The sequence below is a fragment of the Rousettus aegyptiacus genome, unplaced genomic scaffold (assembly GCF_014176215.1).
Source record: "Rousettus aegyptiacus isolate mRouAeg1 unplaced genomic scaffold, mRouAeg1.p scaffold_m13_p_1, whole genome shotgun sequence".
Lineage (NCBI taxonomy): Eukaryota > Metazoa > Chordata > Mammalia > Chiroptera > Pteropodidae > Rousettus > Rousettus aegyptiacus.
The window spans coordinates 163147941-163171064 of NW_023416284.1; the positions used below are offsets into that span (position 1 = coordinate 163147941).

The window sequence follows — 23124 nt, forward strand, 5'->3', positions numbered from 1 at the left end:
ACTGTAGAGAGAAGAAATACATCAAAATGTTAGAACAGTAATATTTAGGCAATAGAACTATGGGTGAATTTTATTCTTCCCTGTACTCTTCTGTATTATTCAAATTTTCTAAAGTAAATTATTACATTGTAACAATGGTTAATATTATTGATCTGCATATTCATGGAAAATACTATGTCTAAAATAGTTTTCTAAAACCTCTCACAATACAGGGGGCTGAAATATTACCAGAAATAATGAACGTGTGAAAAAACACTAACCAGTCAAAACACGCATCTGTAATGTTTACAGGCCAAGTTACCCTCAAGCAATTGATCAGTAGAGCCTCACAAAGAGTTGAGAACAGAGGACAAAGCCACTAATATGAAGAAAGGGTGAAACCATAAATAGGAAGATGAGAAGTACTTATAACAAAATGACACAAAATGGACGTACTATTGAGTATGAATGGAAGTTTCAAGGGGAGGAAATCAGACCAAAACTAAGCTTGGACATGCTTCTTGTACCTCCTGTCTCTTAACGCCACTGCCAACGCTCTTCTCCCACAGTGGGTCCTCTTAGTATCACCACCCCCTCGGACAACAATCAATGGTAAATGTAAGGTGAATAAAAAGACTGTACTTTATCACAACGTAAGGAGGAAGAAAGAAACTCATTCATTTCTATTACTGCTACTATTCATTTTACAATAAATTCTTATTTAAAATTCTTAATTCTATCATGGCTTTATATGATGGAGTTGATGTTTCTCGTTTTTGCCACCCCCACCCACCAAACCATCTCCCCTTCCTAATAGCACACTGAATTTCCAACCCTCTCCCTACAATTCTCAGCTATGTGCTTTGAGTGACATTCACTTCACATCCAGCCCCAAGGATGCCCCAAGGAAAGAAATTACACTCAATTATAGTTGGTGACAGATGTTTCCAGGGTTCACGGAAAAAGACGGCCTTGCCCTGGATGAGGGCCCGAGGATCTAAATGCGAGCGGCTTGATCTCACTCAAAGCTGGGGCTACTGCTAATCTTTCTTTTTTGCGTATATCACTTTAAATGAGGTTTCTGTCAGATGGATCTGTCAAATTCCTGATAAATTTTATAAAAAACAATTCCTTACCTTAGCAAGTTTACTCTGAAGTGACGACATAAATACTTTTTTAGTAAGAAATGTATCACATGGGTGTGTTCACTCTGTGATTATCCACCAAGCTGTGCATTTAGGCTGTGTCCTTTACCATGGATTTCATTCTTCACTTAGGAAGAAAAAATGATGTTGTACATACAAATTACACCATTTACCAATTTAAAAAGTTTATCAGATAGTCCATCAGATCTGAATTCCAGGCTCAGTTGAGGATGAAATCCACTCTAAAGCAATTTAAACCCAGGAAGACACTCAACAAATACTCATTAACTAAACATACCTTGGAGTTTTGTTGCTGAAACTTTAAAAAAAGCATGACTCTTACTACAGGGAACTTACAGTCTATAAGGTAGATAGAGTCATCAAAATGTAATTCTAAACGTGAGAATGGGAAAAGTTATGGTTAAAAATGGATGAAACTAAATTTGATCTGTTGTTGAGATAAAAAGCCAGAATTCACGTGAAAAGAGTCAGGAAAACTCAGGTAGAAAAGGGCCCAGAAAACCCCCAAGTCACATTTAGTGACAGTGGTAGAGACTCTCATAAGCATTTAAGAAACAAAACACACTTTGCTGTTATGCTCGAACTAAGACATTTTATTAGTTGGATTTATATCTTAAATAATAAGGAAACAGTTTCCACTAATTTCAAACTAACCTTTCAAAAGTTTACTTATTTAGGAAGAACATTCTTATGCTCAACATAAAATATCTTTCTTATAACTTTTATCAATTCTTTACTTAGCGTTAACCAAATAAAACAAAAAAAAATTGTGCAGCTCAAATATTAACTACCTCAACAACCAAATTTAGCTATTTTTCCTTAAAATGTATGCAGTAGAGTTGAAAATTGAAATAGAAAACTGTAAACATTCTGTGGTTTGGCTGGAAGTAGAGTTCATTTCATGATGATTCCAAGTCTTCTAATACATATTTCTGACAGTTTTCATAAATCTTAGCAAAGTAAATCCATTTATTAAACATTTCAAAGGGAAGGCTGGTTTTTTTAAATAAAAGCACAATATTAGCCTTTCTTTGCCAGTTGATGACTTGAAATTTTGCAGGAATGATGATTAACACTTCTTTGTAGCTGGTTACAGCTTTAATTTTTCTCTCTCATTTAAAAATATCAATTGTACATTCTTCCTTTAACTGAATAACTGGATTCTATTAAAACAGGGGTTAGCAATTCCTTGCATTTGGAAACATGGTAGAAATTCTGACCCATCATTCTTTTATCTGTAAAGAAGAAAAATATATTTGCTATAAATTAATCAGTCATGTTACAAGAACCACAACAAAAAGAAAGCAGCAGTGAAATAATCATTATATCAAGATGAAACTTACTTTTTTTTGCCACTTTTTCCCTTCCCTAGTCATGCTATTTCTGAGATTAACTATAATCTCTCCATTATTTCCCACAAGAAACTGTATCTTATTTTTAGAATGCTCTTTTATAAATAATGCTTTGACAGATTAAATACGATGTTGATAAGAATGATGTTAGATGACATTAAATTATTATATGTGTCAATTACTGTGCCAAGTCTTTCTATAGATCATTTTATTTCACAATTCTAGGAGGTGGATTCTACTACCTTGTTTTTCTATAGGAAGGTAAACTGAAGGAGAAATATTGGACATGTGCTGCTAGCAATCAGTGGAACAGTAACACAAACTTGGGCAGTTTACCTCTAGAGCCTTTTACATGATACATGCATAACTGAGTTTTTTTCATCATTAATTTCTTTTTTTAAAAAATATTTATTTAAATTAGTTTTGAGTATTCAATACATTGGTTAGACATCTATATAGTTCATAAAATGATCCCCTCAATTGCTCCCTCCCTCCCCTGGCCCTCCACCTAGCCATCGTATTAATGCTAACTGCATTCCCTCTGCTGTGCTCCCCATTCCTGTGACCAACTATCAACTACTCATTTGTATTGCATAACTGAATTGTGATGCAACCTAACGCCCTATGTTCAAAGTATACATCCAATAAGTTTTATGCAGAAAATAATTTTAAAAACTAATAAATCCCCCTTTAAAACTATAATATCCATTAGATTTATATTGATCATGACAATGTGGAAGAAGATTTTAATTATTGAAATTTTCAAGTTCATTTCTGGCTATTTTCTCCAAAACTCAACTGCACCTCACATTACTTTATAAGTTTGTTTCAGAAACATTACTAACATTTTAACTGAAGTTTTTGAATGAATCATTTCAAATGCTCTTAGAGCCAATTATTTAAAGAAAAAAATGTAATGAGGGCTCTTCTAGTAAATGAAATTACTACTCCCAATTCATTTGACTCTCAAGTCTGTATTCTCATAATCTGGATTGCATACTTACAGATTTTTCAACAGATTTCCTTTAATTTTGAGCGATATTACTGGTGGAGAAAATAGTTTAGTAGTCCACCTGCAGGAAGTTCTAAGACCTAACATTTTATTCCCATCTTTCTTTTAATTTTTTAATATAAATTTTAAAATCTTGTTCTAATACGACAACTGTGTTTCCCTTAAGCCATAAAATCTCTGTAATCATTCTTAAAAAGTAGAAAAAGAAAAGACATCGGACCATGGATACACAATCATCACTTTTAAATACCTCGGTGACTACACCAGCAGCTATCGTGGAGCCGCTGTAACGCAGCATAAATCTCCCCAGCTCTTTAAAGTCTTTGTAGAGCTCAAGAGCGATCGGTCTTTGTGTCTGTAGCTCTACCAAGGCATTCTGGCCTTTATTCAACAATCTATGAAGAAAAAAAAAAAAGGAACAAATGGATACCCAATAGAGGTGAATAAATGTATTAACAACCTGAAAAGAAAATACTTGATAATCAACAAACTGACTTAGTCTTTCAAAAACTTAAAAAGAAAAAAAATTTTTCTTAAAATAAAATTATGTGCTTTTAATTTTTCTGGGTTAGTTGAAAAAAGATGACAGGAGTAATTTTAGATTTAAGACGTATTAGCTAGTTCATTATTTGTCATATATGTATAGCCAATTTTCCAAATATCATTCTGGCCCTTGAAGGACCCCATAACCTAAAATATGCTCAAGGCGCCTCATGAAATAGAGAGATTCAATTATCTCATAAAGAAAGTGAGGGAATTGAACTTTACAATAGGGATGCAATGCCCTATGTCTTCCTTAGTAAAATTCTAATTGGTAGATTATGTGTTAGGAAGTTGTCTTTAAGAAGATAATCCCCTAGTGCCAACAAGCTACTCTAAATCTCTCTCTCTCTCCCTCTCTTTGTCTGCACAGAGGAACAGTAGTTCTTTAACAGATATTCAGGACAAAATCACATAGGATTTCCCCACATGATGTTTGTAGGAAATAAAAGGGGATGAGACATGGGTCTGATTGTAAACAGGTTCACATAAACAAGCAAACATACCAAATCCTTCCACCCGTACGTAATGAAACAGGTAGAATCCAAAGGGGTACATTTTGAAAATGTTCTCTAATTTAATTTTGATGTACTCTAGAAGGATAGAGGGCAGCAATCATAAATTTACCTTCTGAAAAATCAGTTCAGTTCAGAGACATACAGAATAAAACTTTCTAAAAACTTAGTCTAAAATTTTCAAATACTGGTTTTAGACCATTTCAGCCCAAAGTCTCATTCCTTAGTGAGGAAAGCATCTAATATAGTCATAATTTGTGCTTAGTTGCTAGGAAGTTCAATATCACTATATATAAAGCAATTAAGTCTACAATGTGCCTATTGTGTAAATGAAAAGGCCAAATAGTGTCAGTGCAAATAAGAGGACTAAATTACAAGACAGGAGGGAAAACTAACACGAGAGTATATTAAGATCTAACATTGCTGAGCTAAAACTTTGTAGCAGGAGCAGGGAGGGGAAAATGCAGGATTAGATATGATGAGGCGATTTCAGATTAAGAATTAACCAAATCTCTGGTCTGGGTCAAACAACCTGATTCCTGCCAAAAAGAATATAATTTATGTAAACCAATTGACTGGATTAGAGTCTTGGCTCTGCTACTTGCTAGCTTTGTGACCTTTAACATGTTATACAACCTCTCTAAGCTTTGGTATCCTCATCTGAAAAATGGGAAAAATAATAGTACTTGCTTCATACAGTACCTGAGAATATAAACCACATGAAAGCATTCATGACGGAGCCTAAAATATAGTGGTCCTCAAGAAATGTTAGTCATTAATTACATCACATTTCTCAAAACATTATGGTAGACATTCATGCTAGAAGCTAAAGGCTCAAATGAAAATAAAGATTATCTTTAAGAGATGCTAAGTAGCCCTTCCTTCATAATGGAGAAAGAGGCAAGAGTTTAGAGCAGTGTGAAGATTCTCTCTTCCACCTGCAGCCAACTCATGAACCTAGTAACCACCTTCGGCTTCTTACACAGGTGCAAATGAGGAGGAACACTCAAGGACTGAAAAAAGGGGATTTTGGGTGGGATTCCCCATAGGGCTGAAATGAGGAAAACCCCAAAGCTGAAGCAGCCAAGCCAAACTGTGGTTAGCCTTTAATTGAACTGGGGCGAGAAACTTAAAGTTTTTCAGGAAGCACTTCCTTTGAGAAATCTCGATTGTGTCCCAGCCAAAGGTGAACTGTCCACAACATGGCTGGGTAGTACTGGTAATCAGAGGAAACCGGCATGATGATGATCACCTTAGCTTAAGGCTCTACGTGGACTTCAAGCAGAAGGAAAATACTTTCTGTGTGGGGAAAAACCAAGTACTACAGTGTGTAGTTCACTTTCTTCCTGGGGTATTCTTTGCATAGGGAATAATTCTCATTAAGAAGATGACAAGAAAGCTGAGAAGACGATTCGGCTGGAATTTGGAACTAAAGGATAATATATTAAATTTATCCTTTAAAATAAAACACTGATTTTTTTAAGTGCCTTTATTTTTATGACATCTGTATTTAGAGCTTCATACACACATATAAATTTATATTTCCATTTTTATTTACAATTCATACCCCACCACTACCATACAGAACAGAAACTATATCGGGCACTTGTACCTAAATAGGTGTTTAAATATTTGTTTTTGTGTTTTAATCCAGTCCTTGAAAAAAAAAAAAATGATTTCTGGAAAAGTAAAAACACTTACTACTAAGAGAAATATTACACAAATGAATTAAACTATAAGAAATTTGCTTAAATTGCTTGTGTTTATTATTTATGTTTTAAAACACTCACTTAGGCTTCTTCTTGGTGACTTCACCTGTGCTTTTGTTTAAGACGCTAATCAATCGTTTAATAATGGCAGGTTCACTGACAGTTTGGTAGTGTAACAGCACCTGAAACAAAAAATGGTAACACAACAAAACTGCTTACCATAGCATCTCTGGCCTATTATTTCAGTGTTCACATTTAATTCTTTTAAACTCAGCACTAGAGCCTGGAGTCTTCAGTATCTGCAGTTGCCTCCTCTAAGTCTCACCACTCTATTCATGTTGTTCTTTAACTTGCCAGGGAAAAAAGGTCACAGGAGGCATTTCAAATATCTCCTCCACCACTCACTGTGTCAACGTTAGTGAATTACATAACCTTCCTTACAAGGTTGTGATTAGAATTAAACAGGATCAAAAACAGTGCCTGGTATAGCAGATATTTAACAAATGTGAATTGTTCCATTATAAAAATAAGGGAAAGGGAATCATGTGACCTGCAGCAAGAATTAATGTATTCTATGTTGGATGAGAATAAAATATCATATGGGAGTTTAGACCAGCTTTGAAGTCAGACAGACCTGAGTTCAAATTCTGACTCCACACTTTCCAGCTGTACGATTTGGGGCAAGTCCTTTAACAACCCCTTACCCCTAACATCCCCAACTTAGGGATCCTCATCACTAAATGAGGAAAATCAGATATTATTTTAAAGTTGTGCTTAGCCACTTTAAAATGGTAAAACATTCAGTTTTCTGATGGCTTTACATATTACCTATTGTTCATGTTTTATATTTAAGAAAATTTTTAATCAAAAAGGCTAAGTAGTTTAATGTGGTTGTGGTAATATGTGGTGGAGATCAGCTGTAGTCAGAGTTACAGTGACTGTTCTCCATTCAAATGATAAATATTGAGTGTGTTCTATGCCTATAGCTTGGGGATAGCAGAAAGATCAAATAGCCAGGAAGTGGCAAAGCTATCCACATTTAACTGGTTTCTAAATACCATTTTATGGTGTTCTCCTGAAAAAACACTGACACTTCTACTCTGGGATTTCCTGGTTAAAATAGTTTTCACACTCAAAAGACAGAAATACAAGGGAACTTGTGGATGCACAACCCCAGACTTAGGAACTTTCTAAAAACCGAGTCATTCAATCAGCACTTTGTTTTCTAGTTCTACTTCTTTTCTTTCCCCATTATAAAAGCAGTTCAGGACAATGGTCTCTCATCTAAATTACTTCTTGGTCTCTCTGCCACCATTCCAGTCCTTGTATAACCCATTCTTCATTTGTTTACCAGACTGATATTCTAAAATACAAATTTAATGATATGTCCTTGCTATTTAAAAGCATGGGAACTTTAATTCTACTACAAAGTATCAGCGCCTCTTCAATCTGACCCTTACTAACCTTTCCAGCCTCGTCTTTCACTATCCTCTCTTGTATTCTATGCTCTGGACATACGGAGCCTCTATTCCCTACATGCACCAGGCCCTTGCTAACCTTCAGGCTTTATGGTTACTATTTGCTCTGGATAGAGCATACCCTCCCATCCCTGAAGCTTCATGTGGCTAACTCCTACTCAACCTGGCCCCAGCAGAGCACTGCTTCCTGAAAGAAGCCTGAGCCTGGAGTCTGAGCTAGATATCCTTCCTCCATGTCCCATAATCCCACTATGTGACATCTTACTTTTACTATAATTGCTAGTTTGAATGTCTGTCATCCCATGCGAAAATGAATTCTGTGAGAAAAGGAAGTATGTATAATAGTGCTAGACATTTAATTGGCACTTGTGAATGTAAGAATAAAGTGAATGTAAGAATAAAGAAATAAAAGAGCACCTAAAAACATGAAGAAAACCAGCCTTTTTTTTTTTTTTTTTAAGGCATGATTGAACCTTCATTACTCTACAAAGGCAAATTAGTTTTCTTTTTCAATGGCATTTGACCATTATGAACTGGAAAGACTCCAGAAAAAATTAACAACCAACTCTTAGGAAAAAATACTTCCACAATGGATGGTAAAGTCATGAAAGCCAAATTTGCGTATTCAACAGATTCAGGTATCAAACAGTGCCAACGATAACATAAATTTAGGCTTACATAATTAAGAAGCATGTCTTTTGCAATCATCAGGTAAACAAGCAGGATTCCCTTCACTGGACTTGGATGTGACTAAGACATTGGCAACTGGTCTCCACGTCAAATTTAAAAGAACAGAAGCACATGAACTTAATTAAGTTCCTTCTAACCTTTGTGAGCTATGTGTGAGTTCCAGGGTAAAATCAGGGTGGATGAAGAATGGGTTGCGGCAGGATAGGGTTAGGTTTTGTCTGTCTCCATAGTGCCTTACAGATTAGTAGCAATATCGAAATACTAGACCACGTGAGTAAAAAAATCTACATGTAAATAAATGGGAAATAACTACAAACTATCTTAACATTTTAATTCATATGATATATAATCAAAGTCAACACACAACATAATGTAAAAGGGAAAAAAAAGTACTGACTTTTGAAGTGAAAAGTGCTGAGTATGAGTCCTGGCTTAATTACCTATTATTCGGATAGTCACAACATCTCAAGAGTCTCCAATTCCTCATCTGTAAGTGGGCACAATACTAATACAAGTCTACAATTTCTTACCTGCAATTCCAAAAGCCCCCAAACACTGAAAACCTACGTTATTCCTAATTCTGTTATAAACCCATTTACAGAGTAAATTGGGACCTGTATTGATGTAATTTATGGTTCTTATTTATTTCACTCAGCATTAATAAATTGTGGCACAGAAATATTTTTGTATGTTTGACTACGGGGTGTTACCCTATTCTCTGTTAGGGATCCATGTATGTATATGCAGCATATCGTCTTTCCAAATCTGAATATTTCTGAATTCTGAGGCATACTGGCTTGAAGAGTTTCAGATAAGGGTTGGGGCTCTGCACTTCATGTGGGGTTGTAAGAATCAAAAACTATAAACTATAATGGGTTACATGATCTGTTAGGCAGCAAAATACATCAAAGGGAAGAGGTAATTTCTTAAAGGAAAACTGAAGTGCTATTTCCCAAAGAAGGAGGTAAAAGTTCAGACCACAATAAAGAGATGAATGAGTAAAGTAAAATGTAGCATATACATACAACGCAATATTACTCAGCCTTAAAAATGATTGAAATTCTGATACATGCTACAATATGGATGAACCTTGAAAGCATTATGCTAAGTGAAATAAGCCAGATGCAAAAGGCAAATAGTTATGATTCCACCTACATGAGGTACCTAGAATAGTCAAATTCAGAAATACAGAAAGTAGAATAGTGGTCACCAGGGGTTTGGGGATAGGGGTGGGGAGTTACTGTTTAATGGGTACAGTTTCAGTTTGGCATGAGGAAAAGCTCTAGAGGTACACGGTGTTGACGGCTGCACAATGTGAACGTACTTAATGCCACTAAACTGTACACTTAAAAATGGATAAAATGGTAAGTCTGATGTTATGTATATTTTAGTTAAATTTAGTTATGAATAATTAAATTCTTCTATTTTTCCTTCTTAAATATATATAGTTTACTATATAAACTAAAGGAAACGAATATATTTATACAGCATTAAGGAATTTTCCCCAAATAATAAAATTATAATTGCTTAGGAAGGCTTTTCTTCATTAAAAATCTTTTTTGTTTTTGAAGGTTTCTTCCCACAGGAAGTGGACAATGACAAAACATGACCTTTTATTCTGAAACAAATCTCATCCCGGTATTCGTGAATCAATATATGAAGATGGAATTTCATAATGCAGCACTAAAAAACTTTCAATTCATACTTATTTTTAAGAAACTACAGTAGACAGGAAGACAGTGTTACTATTCAAAGCAACTATTGACCTCTTGACCTCTCTACCTCTCCATTGGCAAAAATTATCGCTGCATGAGTAAAAACACGCAGTAACCAATATCTCCAACTTCTCTCCATTGGACATATTGCTTTCTAAGAATGACTGCCATTTGTTCATAGCAATTAAGTTGTAGTTTCTTATCTATCAATATATGAATTTTGAATATTTAAAAATAAAATATTTTCAACTATAACAATTTTTTTGGAGAGAAGTTTTTACTATATTAACATATGAGAAAAATGCAACATAATTATAAATCAAAAATACTTAAACAATATCTCATAAATATAATTTTATATGATAAAATTTACATAGAAATAATTACAAAGGATTACAAGTGAAGCCCATGGTTTTCTCAAATAAAAGCGTAACGTATAAAATGAATTTAAATGAGCTAAATGAATTTATTTCCAACTCCTAAAATATATCACTAACTTAAAGTTTAAAGGGCAATACCATTACTGTCTTACTTTTATTGCAAAGATTCATCAAACGGTGAAATGATTTGTTTATATTTTCAAAGGCAAGCCATTTAATTCCACTGAGAAACACTTTTTACTGTTGTGCAGAATCTGTCCTATATAAGCTGATCAAGAAAAAAAAAATCTAATGGGATAATAATCATTCGTTAAGTGGCAAAAGCAAAGTACAAAACTATAAATAGTATTGACTCAAATATCTGAAAAAAAAAATACGCATAAAACAAGGAATTCGTGGTAGGCACAAGTAGCAGTATCTTTTCTAGACAGTCTAAAATCACCCTCTTCTCATAAATGTGTATGTTCAAATGATGTCGGTCAATGATAACCTGTAAAGCATCTCACAGCATACATGCTATCTGTAGGTACTGTTTCAGTACAATTAAATTTACTCTATGTCAAGCTTCCCCAGAAAATACCCATAAACACCAATGGGTAAAAAACATGTACAAAAAAAAAAAACCCACACTGAAATGTAAAGAGTATATAGTTATGGATTATGCAATTATATAACATTCTTATTACCTTTATTTCATCATGTTTTCAAAAAAGTTCTATAACTATGTATCACTTCTATAATCAGAAAAACTACAAATGAGCATATTAAAACAAAAACAGAAAGACCTAATCTATGAAGATCAGTCGAGCAACCTTTAAAACAGCAAAAAAAGTACTAATTTCTCTACATGAATGTTATTATAAGTTTGTATCCTATTGATTATGAAGTTTCTGCTCAACGCTTCTTTAAAAAAAATTTTCAGGCTCAAAGATCAAAATAAAAAAACAAAATAAAAATAATTTTCAAATTCTAATTTCATGTTTTTCTAGATTAGAGTAGTAAGACGTTACCTGAAAATAACTATAGCATCATCATTTGTAAAGAAAATTATTCCTTTTTTAGGATAAAGTGATTTTGAATTTATAAAAACTGTAACAAATATTTTGGAACTTACAGGAAATCCTTTGGTGATAGGAATTTCAATATTAAAGATGAGGATTCGGGCTCTGAAACGAGTACAAGCTCTAATGGGTTCTTTAGGGCCACAAAATATGCAGCCAACACTGTAAAAAAAAAGGGAGAGAGAAAGAGACAGTATTTGGGGGGAAAAATAAATATATATCCATTAGGAATACCTCTAAAACCATTTACAAAGTAAAATAATCAAGCAAATTGGAGACTTTTTCTAAATTCTCCCTTCTGGGTTAAAGCGTGGCTTTAGACAATTATTAACCTACATAGTTTCACACATCATAGCTTTCATTCAGAACATGTCAAGTATGTGCACTGACATGTATTAATTTCAATTTTAAGTAGGTTTTGCTTATCAATCTTATACTTCCAATAAGTGCCTGTTTTGGGCCAAATGATATTCAGAATTAATAGTCATTCATTCATTTAAACAGGTGAATTGCAAAATTTATGTGTTTTGTGGTCCTATATCCAAAACAATCATTGCTTAAACTCATTTTCTCACTCACTTGATTTTGATGATATCCATCCCAACCAACGTAAGGCTAACATGATCCCCTGCTGCTGCCCAATCAACAGGTTCATCATGCAGAGTGATTCCTGGAAATGAGTAAGAACCAAAGAATACAGTAAAACACCTCAATATCAAACCATAACAACCAAGAGAGTTTGGCCGATTTGTGTCTCACCAGTCACTACTCAACATTTTCAATATGAATGGACTGAGAGTGAGAAGAGTAACTGTGAGCGTTGAGGAAAACACACTTCCTCTAGACTTGACTCTGCTGGAACACCGCCCTAAACATAAAGTGACTTGTATTTGTCCATAAAAGGCTGATTTCTACTTTTTTAATCAAGAATTTTAAAGTCACACAACTGAGTCTTCATTAAACAGGTCTCTTTCAAATACTTCTCTTACATTAATGGATGCAGCATAAGAATACAGTTCAAATTATTTTTAATAACATAAAAGATGGGACTGGGGAAGCTGCCTAGTCTTGAGTTTTACTTTTAATTAGACAACTACCTACGATTGCCTCTGTTCTCCAAGTAACCCACAGGGCATCAGTGCTCAGTCAGCTATGCTCTTGGCAGGCCCCTCACTGATTCCTGCCTCAGAAGAACTGCCTCCCAGAGAGATATGCACCATGATAACTGGTTATATGAAAAGGAAGAGATTAATTTAAATTTCATTCACCTATATCTTTCTGAAAATGCTTATTTTTCTATGTAGCATACTCTTAAATAAGTTTAAGACTTTTTAAAAGTTCAAGGAAAACTTTAAGAGCTCTGAGACGACCTACAGTTTTATTCAAAATTTCATTTATATGCACATCTGAATTACTCTTGAGAAGAGGGACCATAACTTTTATGAAGGTATCAAAGAGGTTCTTGGCTCCAAAATTTTTAACAATTAAGACATTAAGGAACGTCTGTTAAATTTTCAACTAATTTAGTTTTTTAATGTAAATTTTAAATGACCATATCTGTTTTTGCTATGAAATGTGGAATTAAAGACTGAAGAGCTTTCATACTACAATTCAATCAACAATATAAAATTTCAAAAAGATAATATATAATCTGGTTTTCTCTCCCCAAACATGATACACTGTCCTATCTATGATATTTATCTTAAGGACCTTCTTCATTAGACATTATACACAAAAAGATCTTCTCAAAACTCTGTGAACTTGATATGTTAATAAAGTAAAAACGTAATTAAGAATTTCCATTTGTTGGTTGCAGATTTAGTCACTACTCTTTTAGGATGTTGCGGGTTGTAAGCCACAGAAGCACCTAAAATGCTCAGACAGACGTGTGCATTAAACAGCCAAGCAAATCAAGCAGAAACAACAAGGTTAGACACTGAGGACTGAGAGCCTCCAAGCTCGGTTACAAGTACAGTTCTCAAGGAGTAGGGTGCTGCTCCCAAGATGCTTCTGATATGGCTTCTCTTTAAGAACCACTAGATTAAAGATAAATGATTAGAGTTTTCCTGGAAGGAGTCAGGAAAGAATGTGGGACTTTCAGAAGTGACCAAACTGTCATAAAAGAGTCAATTTGAATAGCCCATGGATATTTTTAAAATCACAGTTTTAATTCATGTCTAGGGATTATAAAAAAACTTCCTAGTCTCAAAAAGCTCATTAACGTACAAAGAAATTTGTATTTCAAAAGTGCGTTAGCTCTGGATCCTTTTAAAAAACAAAAAAAGAGATTAGAACTTGCAAACAATAGATCTATGTAAAATGATTATTTTTTTAAAAAGTATATGTTATTTTTTATCTGTACAGAATTTTCATAATCTCTAAGCAAGCAGAAAGAAAAAGATAAAATGGAAATAACTTCGGCTTTCATTCTCTATTCATCTTTAAATTTAGGTTAAGTTCTGTTACCTAAACAGATACTCATTAATAATCTTTAAGAAATCAACTTTTAAAGTAAGCAAATCAATTCAAAGAAAATGTACATTCAAATTTATAAACCAGTCAGATACAACTCTGGATATAAACTATAAGACTAACAGAAAAAAAATTATTGCATTTTAAAAAATTTTAACATTCCCAGTAGATTATATGTTAGCTTAAAATTGTTACAAATATTACTTTATAGTATAAAACAGATCTTCAGTTTTATGTTGAAGTCAGAGGCTCAGTTGGAAGACTTAATCTTAAGGCAAGTATAAAATTATAAACTTTCAAGAAGAATTCAGAAAAGATAATCATGAAAAGATGGAAATATTTATTAGCTAACAGGAAAGGTTAGACAGCGGATTACATGGAGAAGCAGTAACTGTGGCACTTTAAACTAGCTCAATTTCTCTTTTCAACATTAAAATTCCTTGCATTTACATCTTATTTTCTTAAATCTTCCTGTAAAATACCTTTTTAAATATATAAACATGATCAGAGCTCTTAATTTATAGTAATTCTGAAGTACACATTTCAAAACAACAGACTATAGCAGTCTGCTTTGCCATTGACTATTTAGTGCCAGTTTGGGGTAAGATTTAATTTCTGCTACTGAATACTATTTTAAATGTATCCGTCAGGTGTCTATACATCTGGTTAAATCCTAACCAGACTTCTCAAATCATCATCAAAAAATAAAAAAAGTGCTACCACAGTTAGAATGTTATATGTGTATATATACAGTCACAAGAGAAAAAAATCGTTTAATGTTTTCACATTTTTATCTTCAACAGTTAGTATCATTTTGACAGTCAGTTACAATTTCAGTAAGAGGTTATTTACTCTGGAGTTAACAACTAAACTACTTTTTAAAATCTGCTGTCTCAACTTAAGGGGTGTTTGGCATAAGAATCTTGCAGAGGAATACCTTTTGCAGTACAGGTTTCATTAGGAGGCATTGCTAGTAGTCGGTCACCAGTTTGTATATAACCAGCTTCAATTTTACCAGTTACACAAAATCCAGATCCTTGATCTGCAAAACATGCCCAAATCTTACAATGATTCATATAGCAATGTTATCTGTTGACCAATAGTGTTAGCTCTACTTAGTTACCTAGTATGATCATCTCAAATTTTTTAACGTACCTACTAAATATGGTATATTTCTGATTTTTTTACAAAAAAATTCTTATCACAAAACACGAGAATTAATTCCTTTTTGAAATATTTACTGAGTGTTTACTAAGTACCAGGCACTGTATTAAACTCGGGATAAATACATGAAAATATAAGCCCCTATCCATAAGGAGTTTATCCTAGTGAAGAGAGAAACAAAAAAAATTATATTGTCCGAAGACAAATGTTATTTATAATATACACTAGAAATAAAAAAGGTGCGCAAAGAATCCATGGTAAGGGAATACCGTTACCCTCTAGCTGAGCATTTAGAAGGAGCATGAACAGGCGATTACTAGGTAGCTTATGTGTACGGGTAGGAGAAGGAAAACACTGCGGACCCTGGAAACTTCATGTTCGAAGACACGGAGTTATAACAGCACATGGGTCGTGCTAAGACCCATGTATCATTTATATGGAATCATTTATATGAGATAATGAAGGGAATGGGAGCCAGTAAAGAATTATGAACAGAGGAGAGACATGATGATATTTTCATGTCGGAGAGGAAGAAGGCTAATTGAAATGTAAAAAGGGAATAAACTCAAGAATTTGGGGAGAAGGTATAACAGATTTAGGGTGATAAGGTAAGTGAGGGATAACGGCAAAAAGGGAGAAATCTGAAAAGATGATGCATTAACTGTGAGATAGGAAATTAAGTAATAAGACTCATTTCAGCCTTGACTTGTAGAAGTGTCTACAAGTCATATAGGTGGAGAAGATGCATTCCGAGTAACCCCTTCGAAGACACTCCCTGTGGAGAAGTTTACCAACAGTTAGAAGATATATCTAGAGCATACAAACAGGTTTGGGTTAGAGATACAGATTTGGGAATCATCAAGATGCTGGAAGTAGATGACCTCATGAATGTCCATCCAAAAGGAGCATGTAGAGTAAGAAGAGGACTGAAGCAATGGAATGCTAGTTAAGAGAAAGAAAGAGAGGAGGAGTCCACACCAAAATACAGAGAAATCAGAGACATAGACAGGATAGCAGGAGAAAGTGGAGCACAGAAATCAAGGGAGAAAAGTCTCAAAGCAGATGTGGCTACCAGCCTCAAAAGTAACGCCTAATTCAAGTTAGATGGAAGTGAGACAGAACTGAAAAACATTATTGACTTTGGCAACCAAGAGGTCATTTGGTAACCTTCATGGGAACATACTGAGGAGAACACTGTAGGCAGAAACCAGGAAGTAGCCTGAAGAAAGAATAGAACATGAAAAATAAAGTCATCAAACACTGTCAAGCAAAAAGAAAATTAAACACCTTTTTTATTTTAAATTGATAACGGACATTTTGAAAGCATTACTATATTTCCTCTACTACTAGAATGCTGGAAGCTAATGATAATCATGATAAATTTCTATTTCATTAAATAATTTTTGTGAAGCATCTTCCTTCATTCATTAAACATTTATTAAGAATGTATTATGTGCCAGGCACTGAGCTAAGTTCTGCAGATATAGATAAAGAAGAGAGTACTTGCTCTCAAGAAGTTCACAATCTAAGTGAAATAGCACAGAAACAATTATATATTGCATGAAAAAATACAACAGAGGATACAAAGAACACAAAGGAACACTTTAGAGTATATGTTCAGTGAACTTATCAGCTATCAATTTATCGCTCCACAGTTCCAAATCCACTCTTTAGTGCCTGCTCTTTGATAAAAGAGATTCAGGGGACAATTGACATCTTTATCGTACTGATGATTATTCTGGTATATAAATATGTTGTATCATTTTATCTGTTGAAATCTTTTATTCCATTTCCATTTTATAGTTTTCTGTATAGGGTCTTGTACTCATTAAGTGAGATGTATTCTTAAATATTTACTACAATACCTTCTTCAACAAGGTCAAAACCCCTACTCTGTCTTTCCTCCCTTGGACAGTCTTCCTCAGCCCTGGGTACCATATAGTTTATTTATATCTTATAGTCATTCTTTCATCATATTAATAATTCTTTATATTAAACTTCCCATTTTACCTATGTGTGGTATCTATCTTCTGATTGGACCCAGACTCCTACAGATGGGTAGGAAATAGAAATGTAAAGAGAGAGAAGAACAAAACATGAGTATACACAGAGGCAGTAAAAACCTCCTATGTGGTTAAGAAATAGTCAGTGATCCAGTTAGGCTGAAGGATACAGAGACTTAAGGAATCTAATGGGAGAAAAAAAGCTATAAGGCTAAAAAGATAAAGGATAAAGGTTATTTTGTTTTGTTTTGCTTTTTATACTTGGAAGATAAGTATGAGATAGGGAAATGGTGAGTAAATTGAAGCTTCTTCTGGGCAGGGGAGTCAGGTAACAAGAACAGTGCACTTTAAATCTGGCAATGGTCCTCAGAAGGGAAACTGAATATAACACAGTAATTCATCCAAGAGGTCAGAAGAGAGTGGAAAGACAGGCATCATACTGAAGACACACTGTAGAGGTAGCACTTACCTTTGAAAACATCAGATACACATAATCTAAAAGGTTTATCAATAGATCTTTGAGGAGGCTTGAAGGAATCTGGGAAAAATGGCAAAAAAGTGGGGTTTAATTAAAAAGCACTTTTTGACTCATGTCCAATGAGCCCATTTTGCCCCATGTCTCCTAGAAAAGAGGTTTTTTAAAATAAGTATTAATAGCAAATTCACTGTCATTCATAAAATGCTTTGTAGTTTATAAAATGTTTTCATATGTGTTAAATCATTTAATTTCAATAATAGTCTGTAAGGTGGGTGGGATCCAGGTATTAATTAAATAAGGAAATACTGCATGTGATTGATTTCAAAACTGGTAACTCAGATCTCCTGAGTATAAATCCTATGCTTTTTTATACAACATTGTCTCCATAAAAAACTCTAATAATTAATGTCAAGTTTATAATGCATTAAAATTCATAAGGCTGTATTCTTACCAATTTGTTCTAATAAACACAGTCCTTTATACCATTTTGTAAGTTCACTCAATCGAGATCTTGTGATTAGATTTTCACCACTGAGACCACTGGTAGGGATAAAAGCTACATCACTTTCCTGTTAAAAAAGATTATGTAAAACAATATTTAACATTGTTTTTAAAAAGTTAAAAGGTTCACCATTACCAAAACTGCACCAAGTTTACAAAAAAAAAAAAAAATGGACTTTTTAAAAAATAATAGAAATGAGAACTATAATCCTGAAGTTATCTGAGCCAAAGTTTTCAACTTCATTGATTTTGTGGAAAATTTACAAATGTGTTCCAAAACACTAATGCATTTTTACCTAGTAACAAAGGCATATTTCACATTTTAGCTGGAGAAACTCCTCTCTACTAGTTTCCACTTTCCTCTATGACCTCCCAAAACATATATACCTAACTTAATAGGTGGAGAAAATGTCTTTTATTTAAATTAAACCAAAGCCAATTTTCAAAATACATGCAAGTAAAGGTAAAGCAATCCAAAGAACAGAAGGTAATATACGCACGATACCAGAAGAAATAAAAACAAAAATTAAAGATATTTAACAAGACAAGAACACCAAAACATTAGTTTTTTCTCTCATATCAGTGAAATGAGACTTAAGAGACGTAATCAAATTAATTTAAAATTATCTTACCTTAAAGCCTGCTTGTTTAAGAAAGTGCCCAAGTTTTCCAGTAATCTCTTGAAACCTTTCTTGTTGCCAATTAACCTGGTAAAGATCCAATTTATTTTTAAAACTATGCTTTAGATCTTACAATATAAAATTTAAATTTCTGTAATACAAAGTAAATAATCAGGAGTATAAAATATAAATATAAAATCTATTAAATGCAAAATCCTTTAAAATTAACTCAGAATATTAACTCTTACTCTTAATATGACCTAAAGGTAACTTTTCCTACAATAGAAAGCCTAGAAACAAACTCCAATACATACAGAAATTTTTGAATATGCTAAAAGTGATTTCAAATTTGGGAAGAATAAATAATTTATTAAATTGTGCTTGGGCCAACTGCTGAAATAAAGCCAAATAAGCTAAAAATTTATATGTAATATGAACTTTAAATAACATTATGCATGCTGTAGTATTTAGGGGTGAGTGTAACAATGTCTATATTTACCTGGAAATTTATATCAAAATAAGATGGATTAATGGATGGATATAGAGGTAGAGAGACAAAAATGTGATGAGGCAATTAGTAGAAACTCTTAAGTATTGGGTATAATATAGGTGTGTTTACTGTAAAATTCTTTCAACTTTTCAACGATTAATATATAAAGTATATTTACATATTATTAACATTCATAGAAGAGTAAATAGAAGAGTAAAAAAAATCGTGTTTTATGTATCAAACTGGAAAATAATTCTTTAATAACAGCAGTGTTGATAAGAGTTTGGAAAAATGAATATATCACATTTACCAAGAGGAAATAACTACTTTTCTCGAAGGCATTTTGATTACCTACAGCAAGTCTTAAAAATGTATATACCCTTAGGTCCAGAGATTTCTATAGAATAAACTATTTCTAAATACACATACACACATACACACAAAACTGAAAATATTCCTAAGCAGGGGATTGTCTGAAAATATTATAATGTATCTTTAACATACACTAGAATAAAGCTATAAAAACTACACAAAAATTATTACATGTAAACATGCACAAGAATATTGTCAATTTTTTGAAAAAGTGGGTAATAAAATAGATTATAACCCTATGTTATAAAGATTCTTATCTATAAAAATAAATTGTAGGGATGTACAAAATAAAAAGTATAAAGTTTTTTAGGGGAAAAGGGAAGTGAGAAACATAGGTTCTTTCAGGTTTTCTTTATACTAAAATGTGTATTACTTTATAACAAACAATTTTAAGATATTTAAATTAATTTGAAAATGAGAAGACATCTTCATGCTTAAATGCTACTCATATCTCATTTATTTAACATCAAGATTTTGAATTCATTTTTTAAAATGTGCCAACTGGACTAATAAAATGTATACTAGTCACATCTGAGGTCATTTATATAGTAGAATACATTCTTAACAAGCATCTAAAATGAATTCTCATAAAAGCCTTTAAATACCTGATCCATTTTATTGACTGCGACTGCAAGCTGTGTTACTCCAAGAGAACGAACCAAAAGGCCATGTTCTCGTGTTTGTCCCCCAGTCTCAAATCCAGCTTCAAACTCTCCCCTGCTGGCATCTACAACTAAAACAGCTACATCTGCCTAAGGAAGAAAAAACAATCACAACTAGAATTAACATTACAGCATTTTAATTCAAAGGGCAGATTATTCAACTAATTGTGTTGGTCTGCTTTTAAAGGCAGACTCTAACCTGAAACGGGACACCAAAGCAAATAAAACAAAAAAATTACACAGACGGATTAAAATTTTTAAATAATAAAATAGTAGTAGCATGCAATAAAAAAAAAATGACATAAAGAATAAAAAGTTCCCATATTTGATTACAATTAAAATACATGGGTAAAGGAAGAAAAACATTAACAAAATTAAAACGTTAGTAAATAGGGACGAATATCTGTAACATATTAAGTAAAAGTTAAAATTGAATAAGTTTTTACCAAAAAATGGGAAAAAGAACATAGCTCTGTAAAAACTAAAGGACACAATTTGCTAAAGAAACATAAATGGCTAATCAACAAGGAAAAATTCAAATTCATTAGAAACCAAAAAAAAGACATTAAAAATACAACAAAATATTTCTCCTTTTCTCACTTTTACAAATTATATTGGCAAAGCTTTTTAAATTATTCAATATAAGTAATGATGCAGTGAGAAGGGCATTCTCATACATTGCCTGTGGGACTCTAAGTGCACAATCTTTCTGGAGGGCATTTTCACAAGTTTCAAGAGCCTTAAAATATGTACATTTTGCTTCCCATTGGCTCCACCTCTAGGAATTTATCCTAGAGAAATAATTATGGATCTACAAAGATATTTGTCACAGTATTACTTATAGTAACAACAACAACAAAAAAGTAAACAAATGAATTATCAAAAAATAGCATATTCACCCTCTAGAGCCACTGAAAAAGAGCGTTTAATAATAAAGCTTCCTAACCTTTGTGGAGCATTTTGAGAAACAGTTCAAAGACATTTCTCCTCTTACACAATTTACACAAAATAGGAAGAAAAAAGTGAACCTTAGCCTTAGCTCATTTTCCTCTTTATCTTTATTGATACTAGTTTTACAAATTCCCACTACTCTTTTGTGTGATGCTTCTTTTTGTGATTCCACTTAGATCATGTGGATGCAGCCTTTTAAAACATGCAGTAAACAAATTGGTGCAACTACAAATGTTTCTCCATTTTCATTCTCATCAATTACTTCTGCCAATGCATTGTCAGGACAGTTTTTAAAGAAACACTTTCATTTTTCCCTTTTACTTTTTGCTTTGTAGCATACCTGTTCTCACAGAAATCTGTTTTCCTGTAATCCAGGATACAGTGATTAAATCTGGCATTCCCCTCCAGCTATCTCATAATGTTAACACGATAACCCTGTCTCAGAGGCCCTCTTACATTCCATTCTCATCAAGTTCTCTGGCCTTCTGGTCAGTAGAGAGTCCACAGTAGCCTTTCTCTCTGTGGCTTCCTCAATGACACTTTGTGCTGTACAATTTTTAAAGAATTTCACACACATTATCACCATAGTGGGAAATAAAATAGTCACTAAGTAAGTAAAGACTGGACCAGAGACTTTGCTCTGAACAGAACTTTATCATCTACATACTTTGATGGGGCAACTGACACTATTATTTCTATTTCTTTTTCCTTTTCTTCTTACCCAAATACTTGTCTGATTTACTTCTACTCAAGTGCAGCATTCATTTCCATTCCTTTATAATTTACAATGGTGAACTGTAATTTCTTCAATGAGATCCAGTTCTTTTGATCAAAGATTTTTAGTTAAGAGTATAAACTGGGGCAATCAATTTGAAAATTAGCTCTTTCACTACTGATGGGTAGTCACTAACAAGTATCACATGTCAAGCAAATTGTGTAATCTCTCCACTTATCAATTTATTCAATTCGCAGATACACTGAAGGAGTTAACAGTTTTTTAAAGCATCCAGCTCTGACCTTCCAAATACTAGGCTCAATAATTGTAAATCTCTCTCATCAGGTTTTGCTGATAACTGTCAAATTATATTTACTTTCCTAGGTTAAAATCTGAAATTCAATGACTTGGTATTGTTCTTAATCCTCTTTCCTATTATCACCTCCAAAAATTTTCTCAGCAACTTCTCTATTCTTTCTTTGCAACAGCCTGTCTTGGGGAGCTCAAATGCCTATGCATTTTCAAAGAAACTTTTCAAAGGAGTACATAGCTATCTCTCCTCATCATGTATACTGTGTACCTTATTCTTGTAGTACATTTGTATTGGCCTTTTCTCTTCCCATGTCTTACCTTCCTACACTGTAATTTCCCTGGAGAGGTACCATGCCCTGAACACTTCCTTGTGTCCCCAAAACCCTACCACAGTATTCTGTACACTAGGTAAGTGACTTAATGTTTTTGAGTCTATTTCTTAATTTGTCACAAAATGGAATTTAATTTGATAACCTCTAAAATCCTTTCCGATCCCTAATTCCATAAGGAGTATGGAATAAATGATCTTTATGATTACTCTGGACTTTTAAGATTCTAGGATTCAAAAACATTTTGCTATAAATGCTTGTTCTGGTATTCGCCTTTCCCATTAAACTACCAGTATGTGCTTTGTAGTCCATCATATCCCCAAACTGCCTACCATAGTGCTGGAATATAGCAGGCATTCCATAAGTATTCATTAAATGAATACACACACACACACACACATGCCTATACATACATACACATACACAGAGACATACATACATTCACATATAAGGAAAGA

The 23124-nt window shown here is 33.3% G+C and overlaps 1 protein-coding gene across 5 annotated transcripts in view; it reads right to left on the reverse strand.

The window, feature by feature from the left end:
* Window positions 1–1717: 1717 nt before the first annotated feature.
* HBS1L (HBS1 like translational GTPase) overlaps window positions 1718–23124 on the reverse strand; it is a 78900-nt gene continuing 57493 nt past the window's right edge. For all 5 annotated transcript variants that reach the window (XM_016155677.2, XM_016155678.2, XM_036221949.1 and 2 more), the window contains 10 exons: window positions 20303–20449; window positions 18848–18922; window positions 18166–18283; window positions 17706–17774; window positions 15007–15111; window positions 12177–12267; window positions 11651–11759; window positions 6355–6455; window positions 3760–3904; window positions 1718–2380 (listed from right to left, as the gene is read on the reverse strand). In XM_016155677.2, the coding sequence (XP_016011163.2) occupies window positions 2369–2380; window positions 3760–3904; window positions 6355–6455; window positions 11651–11759; window positions 12177–12267; window positions 15007–15111; window positions 17706–17774; window positions 18166–18283; window positions 18848–18922; window positions 20303–20449 (972 nt within the window). In that variant the 3' untranslated portion in view covers window positions 1718–2368. The remainder of the gene's footprint in view (window positions 2381–3759; window positions 3905–6354; window positions 6456–11650; window positions 11760–12176; window positions 12268–15006; window positions 15112–17705; window positions 17775–18165; window positions 18284–18847; window positions 18923–20302; window positions 20450–23124) is intronic.